Below are 19,886 nucleotides of genomic sequence, written 5' to 3'. Positions count from 1 at the left end.
TCGTTTCAAAACTTCTGATATTTTGCCTATTCATTGCATTAAGTTGCGAAATTACTAATCAAATCTCACGCTCAGTCGCCGACGATTTCAAGTTCTCTTACGAGCCGCAGATAAGATAATTAAATAATTAAGCGTTTATATAAAATATAAATTAATTTAGCTTATAGTTAAAAGCGTGCCAGTTAAAATACATTAATATGTGTACGAAACACAAACTAGTATGTATATTATTATTATATAGACGATTTAAAAAAAAATTATTTTTTTATCAAGCTAAAAAACATCAACTTTTATTAAAATTTTGTATAAAATAACAAATGTACGAGTATATATAAATGGACTTTTATTAAACGAATTGCTTTCTAGAGTATCAGTCGCAAAGCAGTTGACGAGTCGCGAAATAGTATTATTATTTTTTTAACATTAATATGGCACCAGTAACAGAAGTGTATAATCCCGATGAATTGGAAGCACCACAATGGTTGAATGGAGAGTTCTTAACAAAAGTCCTTAAGGAATGTGAAGGGGACAGTGCAATTGTCATCAAAAACCACAAACTCACACCAGCAACAGTACGAGGTGATCATTATGCCAGTGTCATGTTCAGAGCACGGGTTGACTATGAACAAAATGGTGAAACCAAGTCTAAATCCTTGATTATAAAAACAATGCCAGAAGAGAATGGAAATAAAAAAGACTTTTTGCAAGAATCTCAAATATTTGAAACTGAGATCGGAATGTACAGTGAAGTGGTACCAAGATTTGAGAAAATTTTGCGTTCAGTGGGTGCAGAGACGGTATTGGGTGCAAAGTGAGCTTGCTTTTAATATGATTAGTGCATATTTTTTGGCTGACTGAGAATGTTTCTACTTTTAGGTGCTTGTATTACAGTTTAAGTCCAAAGAAAATTATTGTATTCGAAGATCTGGTGACAAAAGGCTATTCTGTTCTACGACATCGTCTACCTACAATGGAGGAAGCTAAATTGTCTTACTTGAAGTTAGCCAGATGGCATGCTGTAAGCTATAAACTACTGCATGAGGTAATTGATAATTTAACTATTATTTATATTTGTTGATCCTATTTATTCATGATTTAATTTCTTAAGGACACATTAGCTAAATGTTTTAAAATTTTTAAAAAAATATATAAATTTTATTTGTTTTGTGACCAAACTATTTTTATAATTTTTATTTCATCGATATTTCGACTTCAGTCTAAAGTTTTTCTGATAATAACTTCAGACTAAAGTCGAAATACCGATGAAATAAAAATTTAAAAAAATAAAATTAAATTTATTTTACAACAATAATTAAATTTCACCAATTAGCCTGCAAAAACACTTCAAAAAAATTATTATTAATTTAGAAAAGGATTTTTTAATAAAATTTTCTTACTACTTGCCGTCATCAATGAATATTTAAATGATAGACATGAAACCTTTTTAGATATTATAATATTAATATTTAAAAATCATTTATACCGCTAAGTTCTTCGAATTCGAATAAATATCTTGAATAAAGAATTTAAATTATATTAAATTTTAAATAATAGCTACACTATAAACTGATTTTTTAGTTGAAAAAGCAGATTATTTTATTTGTTTTACTAAACTATAAATAGTTAAAATACAATATAATAGTTTTATAATGCAAATATATAATATGTTGCGAATATAATATAAAAATATAATAATATCAAAAATACATTTATGAAAATTTAATTAATAATAGTTATATTTCTTAATAAAATTTATAATTTTTTAAAAAAAATTTATAATATTTGAAAATGAATCTTTTTAAAGTATTTTTAAATAGTTTCATGAAAAAAAATATATATATATCATATAGATATATCAAGATATATCAAGATATATCAAAATATATATTAGTATTATCTTACACATCTTATTTAAAAATATTTTATTTCCTACTATCATTTTACAGGAACCTTCTTACTTCGATAACTATCGTTATGGCCTCATGTCCTTAACTAATATGGTGGAGTCTGATTTTTTTAGCAAAGGCATCAATCTCTTTATAGAGTTATTGGACAGAACACCTACTTTGATGAAATATAAGTCTTATTTTGAATCTATACAAAAGGATTTGCTAAAAGATTGTAAAGAAAGTTTCAATGAATATCGCGCTGATAAACAAAATAATACCGACTATGTGCTATGCCACGGCGACTTTCACAGTAAAAATATGATGTTCAAGAACAATGAGAAGAGTGGCAAGTTTGAGGATTTGCTGTTACTAGACTTTCAAATGACATATGTTGGTCCTATTGTTAATGATATAATTTATTCTTACTACATGTTATTAACACCCGAGTTGCGTTTGAATAAATTTGATGAGCTGTTATACTACTATTACACAAATTTCAGGGATACTTTGAAGAAGATTGGTTATAAAGGCACAGCACCGAAATTAGTTGAGCTGAGATCGCAAATAGTAAAACAGAAAAAATTTGGTAAATAAATATTAAATTTTTTAATTCTTATATATTCAATTTTATATTAGTAAAAATATTCATTAGTTTTACGTATTTAAATTTAAATTAAATTTTTTTTTATTGCAGAATTGTTTATGTTAACCACATTTTTACCGATGTGGTGTGTCTTTGTGGTAGGAAAAGCCGATCCGGACGAGATGGTTGTTTCTGAAGATTCTCGAAGAAGTTTATATAAAAATGAGGATTATATCAAAGAACTCCATGATCTGCTGCCGAAATATTTACACATGGGTTACTTTGAAAATTAGTTTAAATTTCGAAACATATTGTTTAAATTGGTAATAGATATAAAATAAAATAAATTCTTGAACTACACAAATTATTCAATATTTTTTGTAATGTGTTTTTTGTTTAGTTTTAACAAAATTCGCTTAGTCTTCTTCTACAGCTTATACGGATATTTATCTCAAAGAATAAATAAGATATTAAAGTATAAATGTATCTAAAAGATGTAGAAATGCTTTAATCGTAGATAACTAAAAACGTTGTATAATGTTATCTTTGAATTAAATAGAATGAGATGCAAAGATGCAAAGATTTAAGCTAAACAAATAACACATAGTTATCTTAATAATATAACTGGAACTTTTGTCTTCGAGAATTAACTGAAAGTCTCTTCAGTATTTATATGATCAAAATATAAACTAAATTATTATTATCACAACAACGAGTAGGTTTCTCTTAATAAAATTTCAAGGAGAATGTTAGAATTATAATTAAGTATTTAAAAAAGCAATTACCCACAAGATTCGTTTATTCACCTTGAAATTATTTGTAATTTATAATTTACAATTATTTACAAGGCAATTTAACTATTTGAGTACTTGTTTAAAGTTGTTAATAATAGCATATTTGTATTTTTTATTTCGAAATTGCTCACTCAATACAAAACTTCTCCCGTTTAGTACTAAAATTCTCATAATATTCTCAATAGCAGCAGATAAGATACTAACAATAATGAAGCGACACTAAACACTGTCTGTTTACATTTATATAAAACCTAAACTAAATAAGCGTTTGACTAAAAGTGCTCACGAATTAAATGAAAAACTTGCACTCGAGATATGCATTTAATATAAGTATTGAAAAATTTATTACAAACATACATGTTGGCATTGTTATCAGCAAATATTTTTATATATTTATTTTGCTAACAATTTTCACTAAAATGAGAAACACAAGTTTAAGTAGATTCAAGTTTATACAAAACGAACTATTTTGAAACAAGTCAGTCGTATAACCAACTCAGTGATATTAAGTACATTTATTTTTTGAAACGGAATATGGAAACAGAAAATCTCGTCTATAATACCGACGAACTGGAAGCACCGCAATGGTTGAATGCAGATTTTTTAACAAAAGTGCTTAAGGAATGTGAAGGGGACAGTGCAATTACCATTAAAAACTACAAACTCACACCAGCAACAGTGCGAGGTGATCATTATGCCAGTGTCATGTTCAGGGCAGAAGTTGACTATGTACAGACCGGACGGTCAAAAACCAAGTCGATGATTATTAAAACAATGCCAGAAGAGGATGGCAGTAAAAAGGAGTTATTGCAAGAAACTCATATATTTGAAACAGAGATCGGAATATATAGTGAAGTGATACCAAGGATGGAAAAAATCTTACGTGCAGTTGGTGATAATACAGTGTTGGGAGCAAAGTGCGTTCTTTTCATTATAAAGTTTTTTGTATATATATAAAGTACGTTTTTTTTTATTGGTTTCTTATTATTTGTGTTTCTAGATACCTGTATTATAGTTTGAGTCCAAGAAAGGTTATTGTTTTTGAGGATCTCGTGACTGTTGGCTACAAAGTTCTGCGTCAACGTTTGCCCACTATGGAGGAAGCTAAAATGACGTATCTGAAATTAGCCAAATGGCACGCCGTGAGCTATAAGTTGTTGCAGGAGGTAATGCTAACTCAAAATATTTAATAATATTAGTATGAAAGATTAGATAAATAAGATTAGATTTGTATAGTGGCTCTCTGTTTGCATTTTTAAACAACAATCATGTTTTGTTAGCAGTACAAAGTTAGAGAAAGTAAAACATAAAAATAATAAACAATAATTGCATTTCTCCGTTAGTTAAGAACAAAATATGACATAATCATAACAACCGTCTGTCAGATGTTAAGTATAAGTAAATTGCTAATTAAGAAAACTTCTAAATATAATTACTTTTTCCGCAATATTAAATACTTTTTGTATTCTACATCATTGCTTTTTAATAATATCTTCGTTGAAAATCTTTCAGTACTCGGCATCTTTACATTAAATGTTGAAAAGCTTCTACTTCATATTGATTTTAATATACATAGTATGCTTTCTTCAAAAATAGCTACAAAATAATGTGATTGCATTATTTACTAGTTATGTTATGTTGAACCTTTTCCGAGTTATTGCATCTGGACACTTTTACTCTATGATGACTGTGGGGTTTCTGCAGAGTCCCACCCATCTCACTGACTAATTTGAATATTCTTCATATTCCTCATATTCTTCATATTCCTCATATTCTCATTCCTCATATTCTTACATATTTTTTGATCTGCGTACCGCCCCGTGTGATTAGTGATTACTCTGACTTCAGAGCTCTGTCCTTTATATATTTTTTGATCGAATCTATTCTAAGGTCTCCTAACATGTCATTCGTGTGTGTGGCACTTTGAAGAGCTTTCGGAGAGCCTGACTTTGAGCAACTTGTAGTTTTTGGATAGTAGAGTCGGCAGCTTTGCTATAAGCGACACACCCATAAAGTAGTGCTGGTCTAATTATCTGGCTATAGAAAGCTTTCTGTTCTTCGCGCTAAGGTTATTGTGTTTGAAAAGTGGTTGTAAACAGTGCAGTGTTTTTGTGCAATTACTTCTTTTGACTTGTATGTGCTTGTGCCAAGTGAGCCGCTGATCAAACGTGATCCCTAAGTATTTGATGCTGTCCTCCTAATTAATAACGATGTCACCAACTCTCACACTCGGTGGATGTTGCCTGTGTTTACTAGTATGAGTAGTATCATAGTCTTCTCCATTCATATGAAGATAGTTTCATACTTAATTCGCAACAGTAATTTTTAATAAATTAAGTGAAACTGTTCACTTATATGCTTAAGTAACTTAAAATTTTCTGCTGCAACTTATGGATACAATATTAAAATGAGCATTTACCATTATTATGCATAAATTAAGAAAGACTGCTTTATACTAACTAATAATTTTCCCAACTGTTCTTAAAAATTACTTTTGTAAATATAAGGAATTAGCTATAAACTAATTATGTCTTAAACTAACAACTGAAGCGACACTTCTGAAACACCCCCATAAATGCATATCTTTATAAAATTATATAGTTTCAGTGTAGTTAAGAAGTATAAAAAAATTTAAAAATATTTTATGGAAAATTTCTAAATATAATTTAAATTAAAATGTAACAACAATTTTACGCAGAGCATTAACCACTTTTGATCATATATTACTACCTATCGGGGCATTCTTAGCCCAATATTATTAAATGTTTTTTTATTTATTATTAAGTTTTGATTTTTTACTATCTTACAGAATCCTACATATTTTGATAAATATCGTTATAGTATCATGACCCTTACGAATTTTGTTGAATCCGACTTCTTCATTAAAGGCATTGACTTGTTTATAGAGCTTTTGAGTGAAGTACCAACTTTAAGGAAATATAAGTCTTATTTTGAATCCATACAGCAGGATTTAATACAAGATTGTAAAGATATTTTCACACAATATACAGATAAAAAACAAAGCAATACTGACTACGTGCTTTGTCATGGAGATTTTCATTGCAAAAATATGATGTTTAAACACAACCCCGAGAGTGGAGAATTGGAAGACTTAATGCTGCTCGACTATCAAGTGTCCTATGTTGGATCACTCGTTAATGATATTATTTACTCATACTTTTTAATATTGAATCCAGAGATGCGTTTGAATCACTTTGACGAAATGCTCTATTATTACTTTAAAAATTTTACTGAAACTTTGACAAATATTGGTTACAACGGAGCGGTGCCAAAGTTAGAAGAGATTAGATCGCAAATAATGAAACATAAGAAATTTGGTGAGTAACAATTGTTTATACTAAAATATATTTACTTGATATATTATATTCATATATATACACATAATTATATACAATGTTGATTGTTTATATAACTTTTTCGTCTCTATCTCATTCATTCTCTATTGCTCTCTCTCTCTCTCTCTCTGTCTCTCTTGCTCTCTTTCTCTTTTACTTTGGAATACTTAAGATATTATTTGAAAGTATTGTTTTTCAAATTAATTTTACTTGCAATAAATTTTATTGTAAACGTCACCCAATTTTGGATTTACATTTTCTGTTTCATTGGTTTTAATATCTTGATTATTACTGTTATATTTAATATAATTTTATTTTTTTAATTTATTCGCTGTCTCATCTTTTCATATTCCAGAACTGTTTCTTCTAACGACAATGTTGCCTATGTGGTATGTCTTTTTTGTTGGCGAAATTGATCCTGATGAAATGATAGAATCGGAAGATGCTCGAAAAAATGTGTATCGAAATAAAGACTACATCAAAGAATTACATAATTTGCTACCCAGATACATGCATTTAGGTTATTTTGAAAATTAGAAAAATTGTGGCAGTTTGTCATAATAACAAAAAAAAATGAAATAATTTTACTATACCAGAACTAAAATAATTTTATTTTTATATGAAGAAACAAAACTGTAATCTTGCAAAATGGTTTAGTAGGTTTGATTATAAAACAAGAAAATGTATCAATTTAATCTAACCAGTCGAAAATGGATAACGTCACAAAGCTGAAACCTGCTCAATGAAATCTTCTAGCGATTTAAAAAATCCATAGTGCTTTTTCCAGCAAATGGTAGAATGAATTCTGACAGACAGTCAAGCAGCCGTCCAAGTTAATACAGCCGTGTATATGTTATCCAATATAGATTATAATTTTCCACTTCCGAAAGTAGTATAAGGTCGCGTTTCCAAGGAAATACGTTTTGAATTCCGGCTAACGCGGATATAGACAAAAAACAGAACATGGTGATAAATTGCTAAGACTTGAAAATATTTTCACAGAAATACCAGTATTAATTTCTTTAATGTTTGTTCATAAGAAGATTTATCTAAAGTGATGTCTTATAACAGACCAACAGGTCTTACTTCAAAAGACAGATCAAGAAGACATGACGTAAATATTCCAAAGCTAGAACATCAGACTTCATTTGCCGGTATATAATAAAAATATATAGAATACTGTCGGCTTTTGGAAGACGTTGTCCTATCAAAACTCGTAAAAGCATGAAAAATGGGTACTGCAATTCCGTATTTTTATATTCACTTTACTTTCAACTTAAAAATCAGTCCAATTCTTCCGCATGTCAAAGCGTCCAGTTGTTTGTAAAATACCCAAACTTTTTCCAAAATAATTTAAACTCAATATGGTTATAAAACTGATAGAGGACGATTCAATTTTATTCCCTACCTATGCATTTATGTCCTTTAAAGAAAAAAGATAAAAAACATAATGAATTAAAAGTAGCTTGTATTGGGCTCCAGAAAGTTCTGGAATGCACATCTGACTTTTATCACAAGAATGTTGGGCTTACACTTCGTAACAGAAAAATATAATTTCAGTTTTATGAGTACTTTTTGAGATCCTAAAGTTCTTGCAATCACCTTTAATAAGAACAGCATTTTTACGGTGTACAATCAGAATTTTAACACAAGCAGGGCTAGATTGAAATAATATGAAAAGAATTTTTTTGCTGTAAGTTACTAATTTTCGTAACTTAGAATGCTTTTAGTTTTAATTTTTACATATATACATATATATATAGAAAAATGACAAGATAGCAGATTAATTTCTCTGTTGATGAAAGGTACATCTATTGACCTTTGAATAAACTTTGCATATTAACTAGACAATTCCTAATTCTGATCAAGCGTAAATATGTTCCATTACTTGCTACAATAACTAGTACGAATATCTGCTAATATTTGAATAAATAGTTGATGTCTAGTTATACACGCTAAACAAACTTGAAAAACGATGTGACGTCAAAACGCTTCGACATATAAATTATTTTTAGTATTTGTTTATGAATGGATTTCAATTTATTTTTAAACAAATATAATAAAAATTTGTCTGCTGATATAATACTAGACCCCTTGATGTACTTTAGCAGTACATCTTATCAGTACAAGCGTCAAGTGTCGTACGTCGCGTTGTAGTGCAGCTGTTCGGCGCCGGCCAGAAAGAACTTTGCAAAGGAACTTATCAAGAGGAAAATTTTTTCTTGTGAACATGATTTGCAAAAATTCTAATAACTAATTGTTATTGTTTTAATATATTTTTTTAATTAATTTTTATTATTGTTTATAATTAAAATTTTTTTTTGTCCATACAATGAATTTCATCAAATTTTGATATTCGAATTTAGTTTATTTTAGAATGTTAATCAATTGAAGGCTGTAAATGCTTATATACAATATTTTAATAAATTATCACCTGCTAGACGGGTTATTAAACTGATTAAACGATAAATGATTATTTCAATTAAATGAGCGATTACTTGATTCTAATGAAACCGTTGGCGGCCTGATATAAACATGTCTGTATTGAAAGCTTTAGTTTGAGGACATGCCCGAACATCAGCCCCACTTTTCAATATCTGGTTACTTGCCAACTAGTGACTGCAAACTTAATGAGGATCTTAGCGCCATATTGTACCCTCTTTTCTGATATCCGCATACCATTCAGTAGTGAGGAACTAAGAGCTACATTGTCATTGGCCTCAGATACTAAATTCACTCAGAATGCAGTGGACGAGCACCGGTTACCAACTCAAAATTCATATTAACAACAACGATGTTAGCTAATCGATGGAAGCGATACTTTAAGGTGGAAATCACATAGCTATACATACTTCTAGACATCTTCCCCATTAGAGAAATTAAATATTTATTCAAGACCTCAAAGTTTAAATTTAGCAAAAGTAAAAACATTTTCATGTTTTCTATTCAAAATCAATCCAAAAATTTTTATCTACTCATTACTAAAATATCCTTAGTATATTTCACTTAATTGCAGATACAATTACGATGTTTGATTGAAGCTCTTTAAAATACGTGCTATTTATTACAGCATATACAATGAAAGCATATAACGAAGTTATCTCCGGTATATAAGTTAATAAGAGATAAAATCTGTGCCAACAATGACTACCAAAGCACCAACCCAAGAAGAATAGCACTAATAACGTATAACAAATCTGATTTGATATAATAGGATATATCTTTTGTTAACTTTTTCTTCTAGTTGGACACAGGACCTCAATAAAGAATGTTTTTGATGTGAAAATAAAGTACTTGCCAACTCTTAAGGAAGATTGTTGCACCATTAATAATTGCAACCAATCATAGAGGATTTTTGTTGAATTTCAATGAAATTGACAATGTCTCAAATTCAATGAATACTAAGTTATTCAATACGCATGCATAAATTGTTGAGGAAAATACATTTTTGTCTTCTTTTGATGTCATGGAATTCTTGCAACATGTTGCATACGAGCTTATATAAAAAAATTGTTTCGCATTTAAATTTTGACTTGATTTCTGAATTCATTTCATTTCGTTTCTCATGCAAACTACGACCAAAATTTTTATTTTCCATTTGCTACGAGAATTTTAATCAAAACTCAACTACAATGCATAACTCCTTGCTTTAAAGGTTCTGCACTGTACATCCTTTGCAAAAAATTTTGGAATGCATAATAATTCAGCTATGGAATACTACCAAATTTAGAACACTCAAAGTGCACTTTTAGGATTTTTAAGAATATGCAGAATATCAATTAAAAATTCTTAGACCTGTTCTTTCTAAACGAGATTTAAGTCTTTAAATTATTTTCAATGAAATCAAATCACATTCTGAAAATATCAAATTTTTCAACTTTTTAAGTAATTTATTTCATTTTCATTAAAAGCCAGTGTTTGCAAAATAATTTGTTGTTTCCTTTTTTTTTTGTTTTTTAAATGTCAATCAATTATTTGTTAAAATTTTTTTCAGTGTATGTAATTCCTTTGCCAAGAGCAAAGTAAATTTGACTAAATCGTTTTATTGCACTTTAATTTCCCCTTTTGCAGTGAACGTGATTTCAGTTAGCTTTACCTGCTTTACATATAAATTGTGTCAACGAGTGCATCAGTTGCATTTCCACTCTCAGAATGTCCTTACAAGCTCGTTAAGCAAAAGAAGGTTAACAGCAAAAAAGGGTGAACATAAAAGTACATACAATGCACAAAAAAGTTAATAAAAACGTAAATGGAAAGCAATGAATTATAAAATGAAAGAACAACATTAATAAAAATCCTTCAAATTAATTTTAATTAATACAGAAAGGATTTAAATACGCAGAATTGAAAAGTAATTTAATAAGTAATTATATTTCGTTATAAATGCGAACCATAAAAGCATAAAACATGAAGATAAAATATTTATGCGAATTTTTTAAACTATATATATAACATTACTTTGTCATATTCCTTATAATAGTAAGGGCTTATGATGACATTAAGGATATGAATTTTATATTTAATATTTTTAATTTTAATATTAATATTTGTTAAAAAATTAACTACTGTAGAACCAAATAATCATGCACAGTAAGTTGGTGGTAATGTTCATTAAACTTACAGTTAAGTATAACCTTGTCAAACGTTTCACTCAAAGATATATAAAATAAGAATATCGATTGATTACACGTTAAAGCAATTAAATAAAACCAAAAAGTATATATCTCAACCAAAATTTATTACTTCGAAAAAAATTTTATGTTCTCATCAAAGATACAAAACATTATGCGTTATAATTTGAATAAGGATAAGCTCAAGCTCTTGAAAAGTAATTCCAAGTTTTCTTTTAAGCAACTTTGATGGTAAAGACAGATTTAGATTAAGACATTAAGATGATTAAACTTAATGGTAATTTACATAAGTGCATCTTTTCTATATTGATTTATTGCATTAAACCAAAAATAAAAGAATTTAATTGAATTAATTTATTTAACAAGAGATATGAATATTAGTCCATACTGGTTTAGTTAAGTATTATTTTATATAACTAATGCCAACCGAGAACTACCCTGTGAGGAATGGCTTTCGGAAAACAAAAGTCTAAGAAAATAATATTTTGTAGCAGAGCTTACGGTAAGGTAATTACATTACAATATTTTTTTTTATAGTTCATAATAACATTCTTTACATAATAGAAACGAAATGTTTGTAAGACTTTACATATAATTGAGAGACATTGTACATAACCTCTTCTCTTGTTAGATGGACATATTTATGCGAGTAGAGATAGCATCAATGGATACTTGGACTCAATAATATTTAAAAATCATCATTTGTTAACTGAAATACAGGATTTTGCTGCAAGGAATCGAGACCGTACAACAGAATAATACAAAGTCTCAAAATCTACTGCGTTATCAACAAACTTGAATTCACAATTTTTATGGACTATTGGGGTTCACAAGAAGCATGGGTACTGTTGATAAATAGCGTGGTTTTATCATAGACAATGTTAGTAAAGCTTCTTAAGTTATTTTCAGGAATGCATTTAATCACCCAGCCTAGAACATTAAGCAATGGCAATAGTGTGGATAAGTTAAACAGGAAACAGTTGCCTAAATTTAAGATTGTGAGTAATAAATAATACTGCGTTTAGGTAGATAAGCACATCAAGTACACATATATCCATAACAAAGTATGTTATTGATCCTCTCATATATTAAACTGTGATAGAAATACTTTACGCGCCGGTATAATTATGCATAATGCATCTACTAGGAAAACTATATGTTTTTAAAAGGTATTTAAATTTAAAAAATTTATTAATTAAAATTTCTGAGTTGCTTATCTCTAGAGAAAAGCGAATACATTAGAAACCGGAGTAAAGACTTTCGGAATTGAATAGGATTACAAATAGATTAATGTTACGAATATTTCAGAAAACTTAACACTAACTTATATAGTGGTTTAATATTGCCTTAAAGCTTAACATATGCAATATTAAGATAACTAATTAAACAACACAAATAACATATTAGATTGTATTGGCTTGCTAGTTTTTAGAAATGCTGGCATTATTTATTGTTTTTCTTGACTTCGTATACTGTTAGATATTATTTTACCTATTAATTTTATAGGAAAGTAAGATACCAGAGTTTTACGTTAAAAAACTGGTAACCATATTATGGAATATTTTCGTTAATGCCACTTCAATGGAGTTTCTGTAAAATTTCTGTTGCATATGAAAAGTGTGTTTTCATATAAAGAAAAAATGTATATATACAAAAAATTGAGAGATTAGAGATATACTAATTGATTTCGGTGATACAAAAAGACAGCAAAAAAGTAGAAGTAAAAAAAGTGTATTTATTATTATGTAGTTCAATTTAATTTAATAAACTAAGCTTAGTCAGCAATTCTACTAAAGTATCGTAAACCATTAATTAGTATATAATATGTATTACCACCAGGAGTAGCCTCAACTTGTAAAAAACATTTTTAAGTTGAATAATTTGCTTCAAAATTGTAATAATACCAGTTATGACATACATATCTAGTATGAGAGCACTGTAATCGTATAGATGAACTCAACATTATTTGGTTCTGTGTCTGATAAGCAGTAAATATTTGTATTAGCTGTTAGTTTAAGAGCCGTCGTCTATTTGGTTGTAATAGCCTAAATTTTTTTAAATCGGTTAAAAAATATATACAAAAATTTCACATAATTTTTATGTGTGGTTCACTCAAATACTTCTCACCTCTGACTGTTACTTTTCTATACGAAGGTAAATAAATGTGACATACAAATTACTTATACCCAAGTAATGTCAAGCGTAGAGGATATTAACCTTTTTCTTCTGTATTTAAGCATAAAGCAAAATCTAACAAAGAGACGGCAGTTAGTGTAAAAATATTTAAAAGTATTAATCAACGCGCAAAGAGTGCAATCCGCAACATATATTTCCCAACAATGAAAGTGTTTGGTTTGGAAAATTGCGCTACTTCATTTGTGGCTTTGTTGTGTTTCCTAGAAACGCTTAAGTATGTTCCGGAACATTTGTTCAGGTTCACTCAAAATTTATGGCTGCAGTAAGAGGAAGCCAAGTGACAAAACTGCTGTCTGCAGTCGAAATTTATAAATGCAGCTTTGTGGTCAGGTGCAATTCTGTTATTACTTCGACTATGCTTTTTAAATTAATCTTACTGAAAGGAAACCAAACGGAAAAATAACGATTATTTTAACTTTCTCACCTACGAGCACTTTGTTAATAACATACCTGTCAGTGACACAAAATATTAGAAAAACCATTTAAATAGTGTAAGCTAAAAATATATCTGCCCATAAATAATATCAATTTTTAACAATGTGAAAGAGTCTAGTAATTGTTTACTACTGTAACAAAAAATTCTTGGACAGTTAGAGTGAATGGTTGGAATAAGACACGAACTGCCCATTGATCCCTCACATTATCAGACGGAATAAATGTTCGAAGGTTTTTTTCTTAGATAAAACCATCGTGCGCTTTATATAGATTACTTAAAATATGTTTTTTCAGACCAGATCTTAGCAAATCTTAAATTCAGGTAATATGTGCCGTAAGGTCTTTTACTTTTCTGCTTTAAAAGTTTTTTTTAGAGAATTAGCCCTTTTATTGATACAAAACATAGTACAGTATTTTCTTAATAATTTCATTTATTTATTCCTACCCTTGTTATTGCCTCTTGTTTTTCTATACTTTTTTCATATATTCTCCATTAATATAATTTTCCTCTACGTTCCAAGAAAATTGTTACAAAATGTTGATAAATATCATTAAATTAAGGAGTAATAAAATCACTGTTATTAAATTAAATCTAGTCGGAAGTGTGTTTAATGCTCTGAGGTTATTGTTGTTGCCAGGTACACAAAATACTTGCATATGTAAAATTTTATTATTGTCCTTTCCACAGTGCGTGACTCAAGTCAATTTGTGGCCAAATGCAACCACATGCGGAAATGGCAGCGCAACACATGAAAAATGTTTTTCGAAAACAAAGTATTAGAACAAAGAACTGAAATGTCACCGGAAATAGAATATACACTAAACAGAAAAAAACTATTGAGAAATGGAAAATAATTTCAATGCAATTCTGAACTGTCAATTGTGCGAATTGTTTTAGGTGTTGACATTAAAGTCAAGCTGTGCGACAGAAGTTATTTCAGGAGCACAGTTTGAGCGAATCACTTGTACGTAGTTGGAACTACAATTTCGTAAATTTTGGAAAATAAATATTGTTTATTTAATATAAAAATTTAATAAAAATATCTAGAAGAAATAATTGATAAGACAAATTAATAAAATGAAAAATTAAAAACTAGGCAAATATAACTTTTAATTTATTTGATAACGCAAAATGATGAAATGATAAATAGTTAGGTAAAATTGTTGGTGTAAAAACATTTTCATTACTTTCTCCATTAATTTAAGTTTGGACTTAAACTTCACTTGCGTCAAAATACACGTATGTGGAAATAAATTTTTTATAAAAGCTTATAAAAATTTATTTTGTATTTTTTTTTAAATGCAAATTCTGTTCTCAAAAATAAAAATAAAATATTTCTATTATGTTTCTATTTCTAAATATAATATATTTCAGAAATATTTTATTTTATCTAATTTTATGGTATTTGCCTATTGAACTCACACGTTTTCATTATTTTGAAGTAATCATTTGTCATCATGAAAAAATACTCATACGCCACGAGGTATGCACCGCCTGCTAAAATCAATTTCAACGACAATTTTCCATTTTTCAATATTTTTCCCTCATCATAAAATTTTAAGTATTTCTGAATACGTTTTCTTAAAGTTTTATTTTATTTTACACTTCGTGTGAACTGTGTATATAGAAGGGCTAAAGTTTCTGCGTTCCCCAATTGAACTAAAATATTGAATAGGCTGAATAAAATACTATAAGAAGTTTAAGAAATCCATGAAATATATTCTAACTTATTATGAAAGTGTACATAGTGAAAAAATGTGTCTTGTTTACTTGTTTTAGTCATTATTCTCTTTTTTAGAACAGATTTTAAATCAGCCACTTCCTAAATAAATAATATAAATACATAGAAGCTGATATAATAAAATTTAAGCTTCCACTTAATTTTTATAATTTTTTTTGTATGTGTGCGTGGGGGGACCTTTTATATATATATAATAAAATGAAAATACATACATTTATTAACGTAAATATTTTTGAAAACCACTCCCAATTTACTAACAATTTATTTCAAAAATAAATGTTTTTTATGAAAAAATATTAAATCTGTCGCTTGTTTACTTTGCAGTTAATGGGCTCACACTTATATTTTTTTGCCGGCAGGATGAAGTCGTTGACTTAAGGCTGGTTTTACTATTTTAACACAATTTTTTGAGTTTGATTAATGGTCAGTTTGTATAAATTTTTTATAGTCCTTTGGACATTATTAAGTGAAATTATGTTATAACGTTCGGCTGCGAAACTTATATAACTATTATGATGAATTATTTTTAAAATAACAGCAATGGTTTAAAAACATGTAAATTTCTTTGCCATTATTTTTTCTTATTAGCACACTTTATTTTATATTATAACAATATATAATCACATACTTATCTCTATTAGCTTCTACGTGCTTTTCAGTTCTTCATGGTATTCGAGTACATATGTAATGATAAATATAAATCTACTTCATTTACTAACGCAGTTAGTAATACATATTTTTTTTTCATCGGTTAATTTATTGAATCTTTCTAAATAGAAATTGACAAAAATTTTGCAAATCTTAAAAAACTAACATGTTTGCTATTGAGCTAGGGTACTTTTATTTATCAATGATTTTTTTTAAGGCGATTTGGTGGAGTTGCAGAAGATAAGTGTCGAACATGAAGATTTGGATGCGACTTAAGTCTCTGTCGAAATTTAGGTATATCTTGACGAACAACTTCTTCAACAGTTGATAAATTTCGATCTTTGTGTAAATTTTTGTTTTTGACTACCACGGGGCGCATGTAGCTTTCTTTCAAATTTGTGTTATACGCTGAACACCACAAGTCTATACTAGAAGTCCAAATTGGCTTTAATATTAATTTGTAAATTAACAATTTGTTATCGAGACTGAGTGTAGAGTTGCGATTTAGAAGCCAGTACAATTCCTTATCCTTGACATCTTTTGGCTTCAATATGACTTGTCCACGTTAGCCTTCTATCTAGATTTATTCCCTGATATTTCACAGAATGTGATTGGGCGATATCCACATCATTAATTTTAACTGCAGGGCATGTTTCTCTTCTTAGAGTAAAAGTTACTTAAACGCATTTAGTTACATTTACCGTGATTCTCCATTCTGCAAGCCACTCTTCAATCAAACCAAGATGCCTGGCTAAATTTTGTGATGATATAGTGCGGTCACGGTCGGGACTGACTATAGCAGTGTCATCAGCGAACGTTGTCAGAAAATAGTTTGGGTATTGTGGAATGTCAACTGTATAAATTAAGTATAGAAGCGGCACAAAGACGCTACCCTGATATCGCACTCTTGCGAAGTAAAAGATTTGTGTCTATCAGTTGGAACCATCAAGCTGCAAGAAACAGATAACGCCCCAAGATGACATGCCGTAAAAGCGTGCATAACCAAACGAATAAAACATTTAGAAACCGAGATTTGTGGATTTGTGGAGTTCTTGATTGTTTACTAGACTTATCACTGTAATGGAAGTGCAACTCTTATCAAAGAATCTTTAATACAAAGAAGTGGCACGCTCATACAAACGAAATACCCACTTTATTTTGCTGGTGGATTTATAATAAATCCACCCAACCTCATGCAACAATGTTCGATCGAGTCACAACTGGTATGATGTTCAGTTCAAACTCATTGCAACCCACAATTGTTGTTATACGTTTCTTTTGCTTTTCTTGTTTTTATTTGTCTATTTAATTAATATACATGGATAGTGAATGGTAAAGAAATCCCTCAAACAATTTTTCCAAATACTTTGTTGCTCTATTTTCTTGCACTGGAAAGGCCCATATCATAGGAGTAAAGAGTAATAGAATATATTTTTTTTTTATTGCAAAAAATGATGCACTTCAAATGTACAAATGTGATATTGGACACATTAAGTCTGCAGTATATAAATATGTATGTTTTTATTGCACATTTGTGCATATATTTCACCTCAAAAAGAACTACTTCTTAATAGTTTGAATTTTTAGTGACTTTTTGTAATTATTTTAAATAAGACGTGTTTTGTGAAGTCTGTTACAATTTTTAGGATTTTTAAAGAAAATAAAAATATTAGAAATATATGAAAAATTATAATGGAAAAATGTGTAGAAGTCACTAAAACCACTAATAATGCTTCCTGGTTTGAGGAAACGCATGAATGCTATTTACACCGGATTGAAATGTTAAAATTGGTGATTACGATATTGCTTCGGAAAGATTGCGCATGGACAACATTTAAGAATAAAGCTTCATAGAATGGAAAAAATCAGATTTGAGACATAAATAAATTTGTAATGTGTTTTTACACTACAATTCATACCAATAGCAAACAGGTAATTTTGTTTTATACTATTAAATTAAAAAAATTATCAAATGTACACAATTTTGATTTCGTCACTGAAATGCTGTTTGATCGCTTGAACATTTTACAGCGAACAAACACACAAACATGCTTATAATGTAATACAGAGGGTTGCATGTATAATTGAATACGTATGCAGTCGGGCTTTTGTCAGCTTCACTTGACTCCCATATATGGCAGGTTTGAACTGATCATCATACCAGTTGTGACTCAATCGAACATTGTTGCATGAGGTTGGGTGGATTTATTATAAATCCACCAGCAAAATAAAATGGGTATTTCGTTTGTATGAGCGTGGCACTTCTTTGTACTCTAGATTCTTTGCTCTTATTATATTTCTGTTTCACTCATTTTAACAACAATCCAGTTAGTTTTGACAAAACTTAAGTTTTTGTTGTTTTTTCTTTAATTTATCTGATTCCAGGAATAAACTTCCTATATGCTAACATTTTGCATATCTCCTCCATCGTGAGAGGTTCAACGGATAATTTTTTTTCTTTAGAACCAGAAGAAAACCTCAGGCTTGTGTAGGTATTTTGATAACATATTTACTACGTTGACATATGTTTTTTGCATATTTGAAACATAATAAAACTAAATCAATAGAAAACCTTTTCTCCCTACGAGTTGCCCCAACTAAGTGGAGGAGAAATCCAAAATGTTATGGACAAAAATCTTGTCCCTATTTAGGTGTATCAAGTCCATACACTTAAGAAAGTGCATACTTATTTGTTTTCTTTATCATGCTTTTAATTATTTTAATAATTTTGATGGATTGTTTAAACCTAATTGTAGTTATTTTTTAACTGTCTTATTTTATTTAATTTTATATATTATTTCCTTATTTTATTTTCTTTACAGTTGATTCTTCTTATTAAGTATCGTGTTTTTTGTTTTTATTATATTTGTTCACATGCTTTATTTTATTTTAATTTGTAATTCAGTATTAAATATCAGATCCTTTCATACGAATACATTATATTTCAATTTATTTTAATTTTAATTAAAATTTTTTTTTTCATATAATTTTGTTTCTTGCTCGCAAAATATCTGGGTATGAACCTAAATGCCAAACTGAGATAGAAAGTACACGTCAAGCAAAAACTAACTAAGCCAAATATTAATATTAAAAAACTACCTTGGCTTATTGGAAGGCGATCTAAAGTATCTCAGCAAAAAGAACATGATATACCAACAAGTCTTCAAGCATATATGACTCTATAAGGTCCAAATTTGACGTTGTGCTAGAAAACATATAATAGATGTGATACAAAAATTCCAACACACAGCACTTATGGATGCAGTTAACGCCCTGTGGTACGTGGAAATGCTGATCTGCATCGTGACCTTGAAATACCTACTGTCAAGCAAAAAATACAGAAGGTTGCTAAAACACATTATGACAGGTTGAGTCAACATTTATACAGCGCTGTTCCAGCGTTACTTTGCGATGATATACATAGACGCTTAAGTCGCATCACATTAAGGGACTTTTGGAGGTGTTTAAACCAGCAAAGAGGTATTTAGCTCAGATCAATATGCTCAGTTTAGATAACTAACATTACTTGTAATATATTAAATTAAAAAACCTCTTATTAGTCAATATGACTAGTTGTTGTTAATTTAAACTTGCCACTCTGTCTAAATATAA

General features: G+C 29.0%; 2 protein-coding genes and 1 long non-coding RNA gene across 4 annotated transcripts; all 3 read left to right on the top strand.

Moving 5' to 3' along the window:
- Positions 1-339: 339 nt before the first annotated feature.
- Positions 340-2,822, top strand: LOC119678981. The gene is made up of 4 exons (XM_038091116.1): positions 340-811; positions 877-1,042; positions 1,947-2,475; positions 2,584-2,822. The coding sequence occupies exons 1-4, from the start codon at positions 429-431 to the stop codon at positions 2,763-2,765; spliced, it is 1,260 nt and encodes a 419-aa protein (XP_037947044.1). The 5' UTR covers positions 340-428; the 3' UTR covers positions 2,766-2,822.
- A 902-nt stretch (positions 2,823-3,724) lies between these two features.
- LOC119678980 lies at positions 3,725-7,212 on the top strand. Its single transcript, XM_038091115.1, has 4 exons — positions 3,725-4,183; positions 4,267-4,432; positions 6,076-6,604; positions 6,978-7,212. Exons 1-4 carry the CDS (start codon positions 3,801-3,803, stop codon positions 7,157-7,159), a joined length of 1,260 nt encoding a protein of 419 aa, XP_037947043.1. The 5' UTR covers positions 3,725-3,800; the 3' UTR covers positions 7,160-7,212.
- Positions 7,213-11,555: 4,343 nt separating this feature from the next.
- On the top strand, positions 11,556-19,830 carry LOC119678979. 2 transcript variants are annotated; one of them, XR_005252377.1, is made up of 4 exons: positions 11,556-11,760; positions 11,885-12,095; positions 12,153-12,251; positions 19,319-19,830. It is a non-coding gene; the product is annotated as an uncharacterized LOC119678979 (long non-coding RNA). The 2 variants fall into 2 exon arrangements; XR_005252376.1 differs by having other exon boundaries at positions 11,885-12,251.
- The last annotated feature ends 56 nt before the right edge of the window (positions 19,831-19,886 follow it).

The sequence above is a fragment of the Teleopsis dalmanni genome, chromosome 2, assembly GCF_002237135.1.
Source record: "Teleopsis dalmanni isolate 2A chromosome 2, ASM223713v2, whole genome shotgun sequence".
NCBI lineage: Eukaryota > Metazoa > Arthropoda > Insecta > Diptera > Diopsidae > Teleopsis > Teleopsis dalmanni.
Note: the sequence above shows the minus strand (reverse complement) of the source record. Positions and strands in the feature narration are given on the sequence as shown.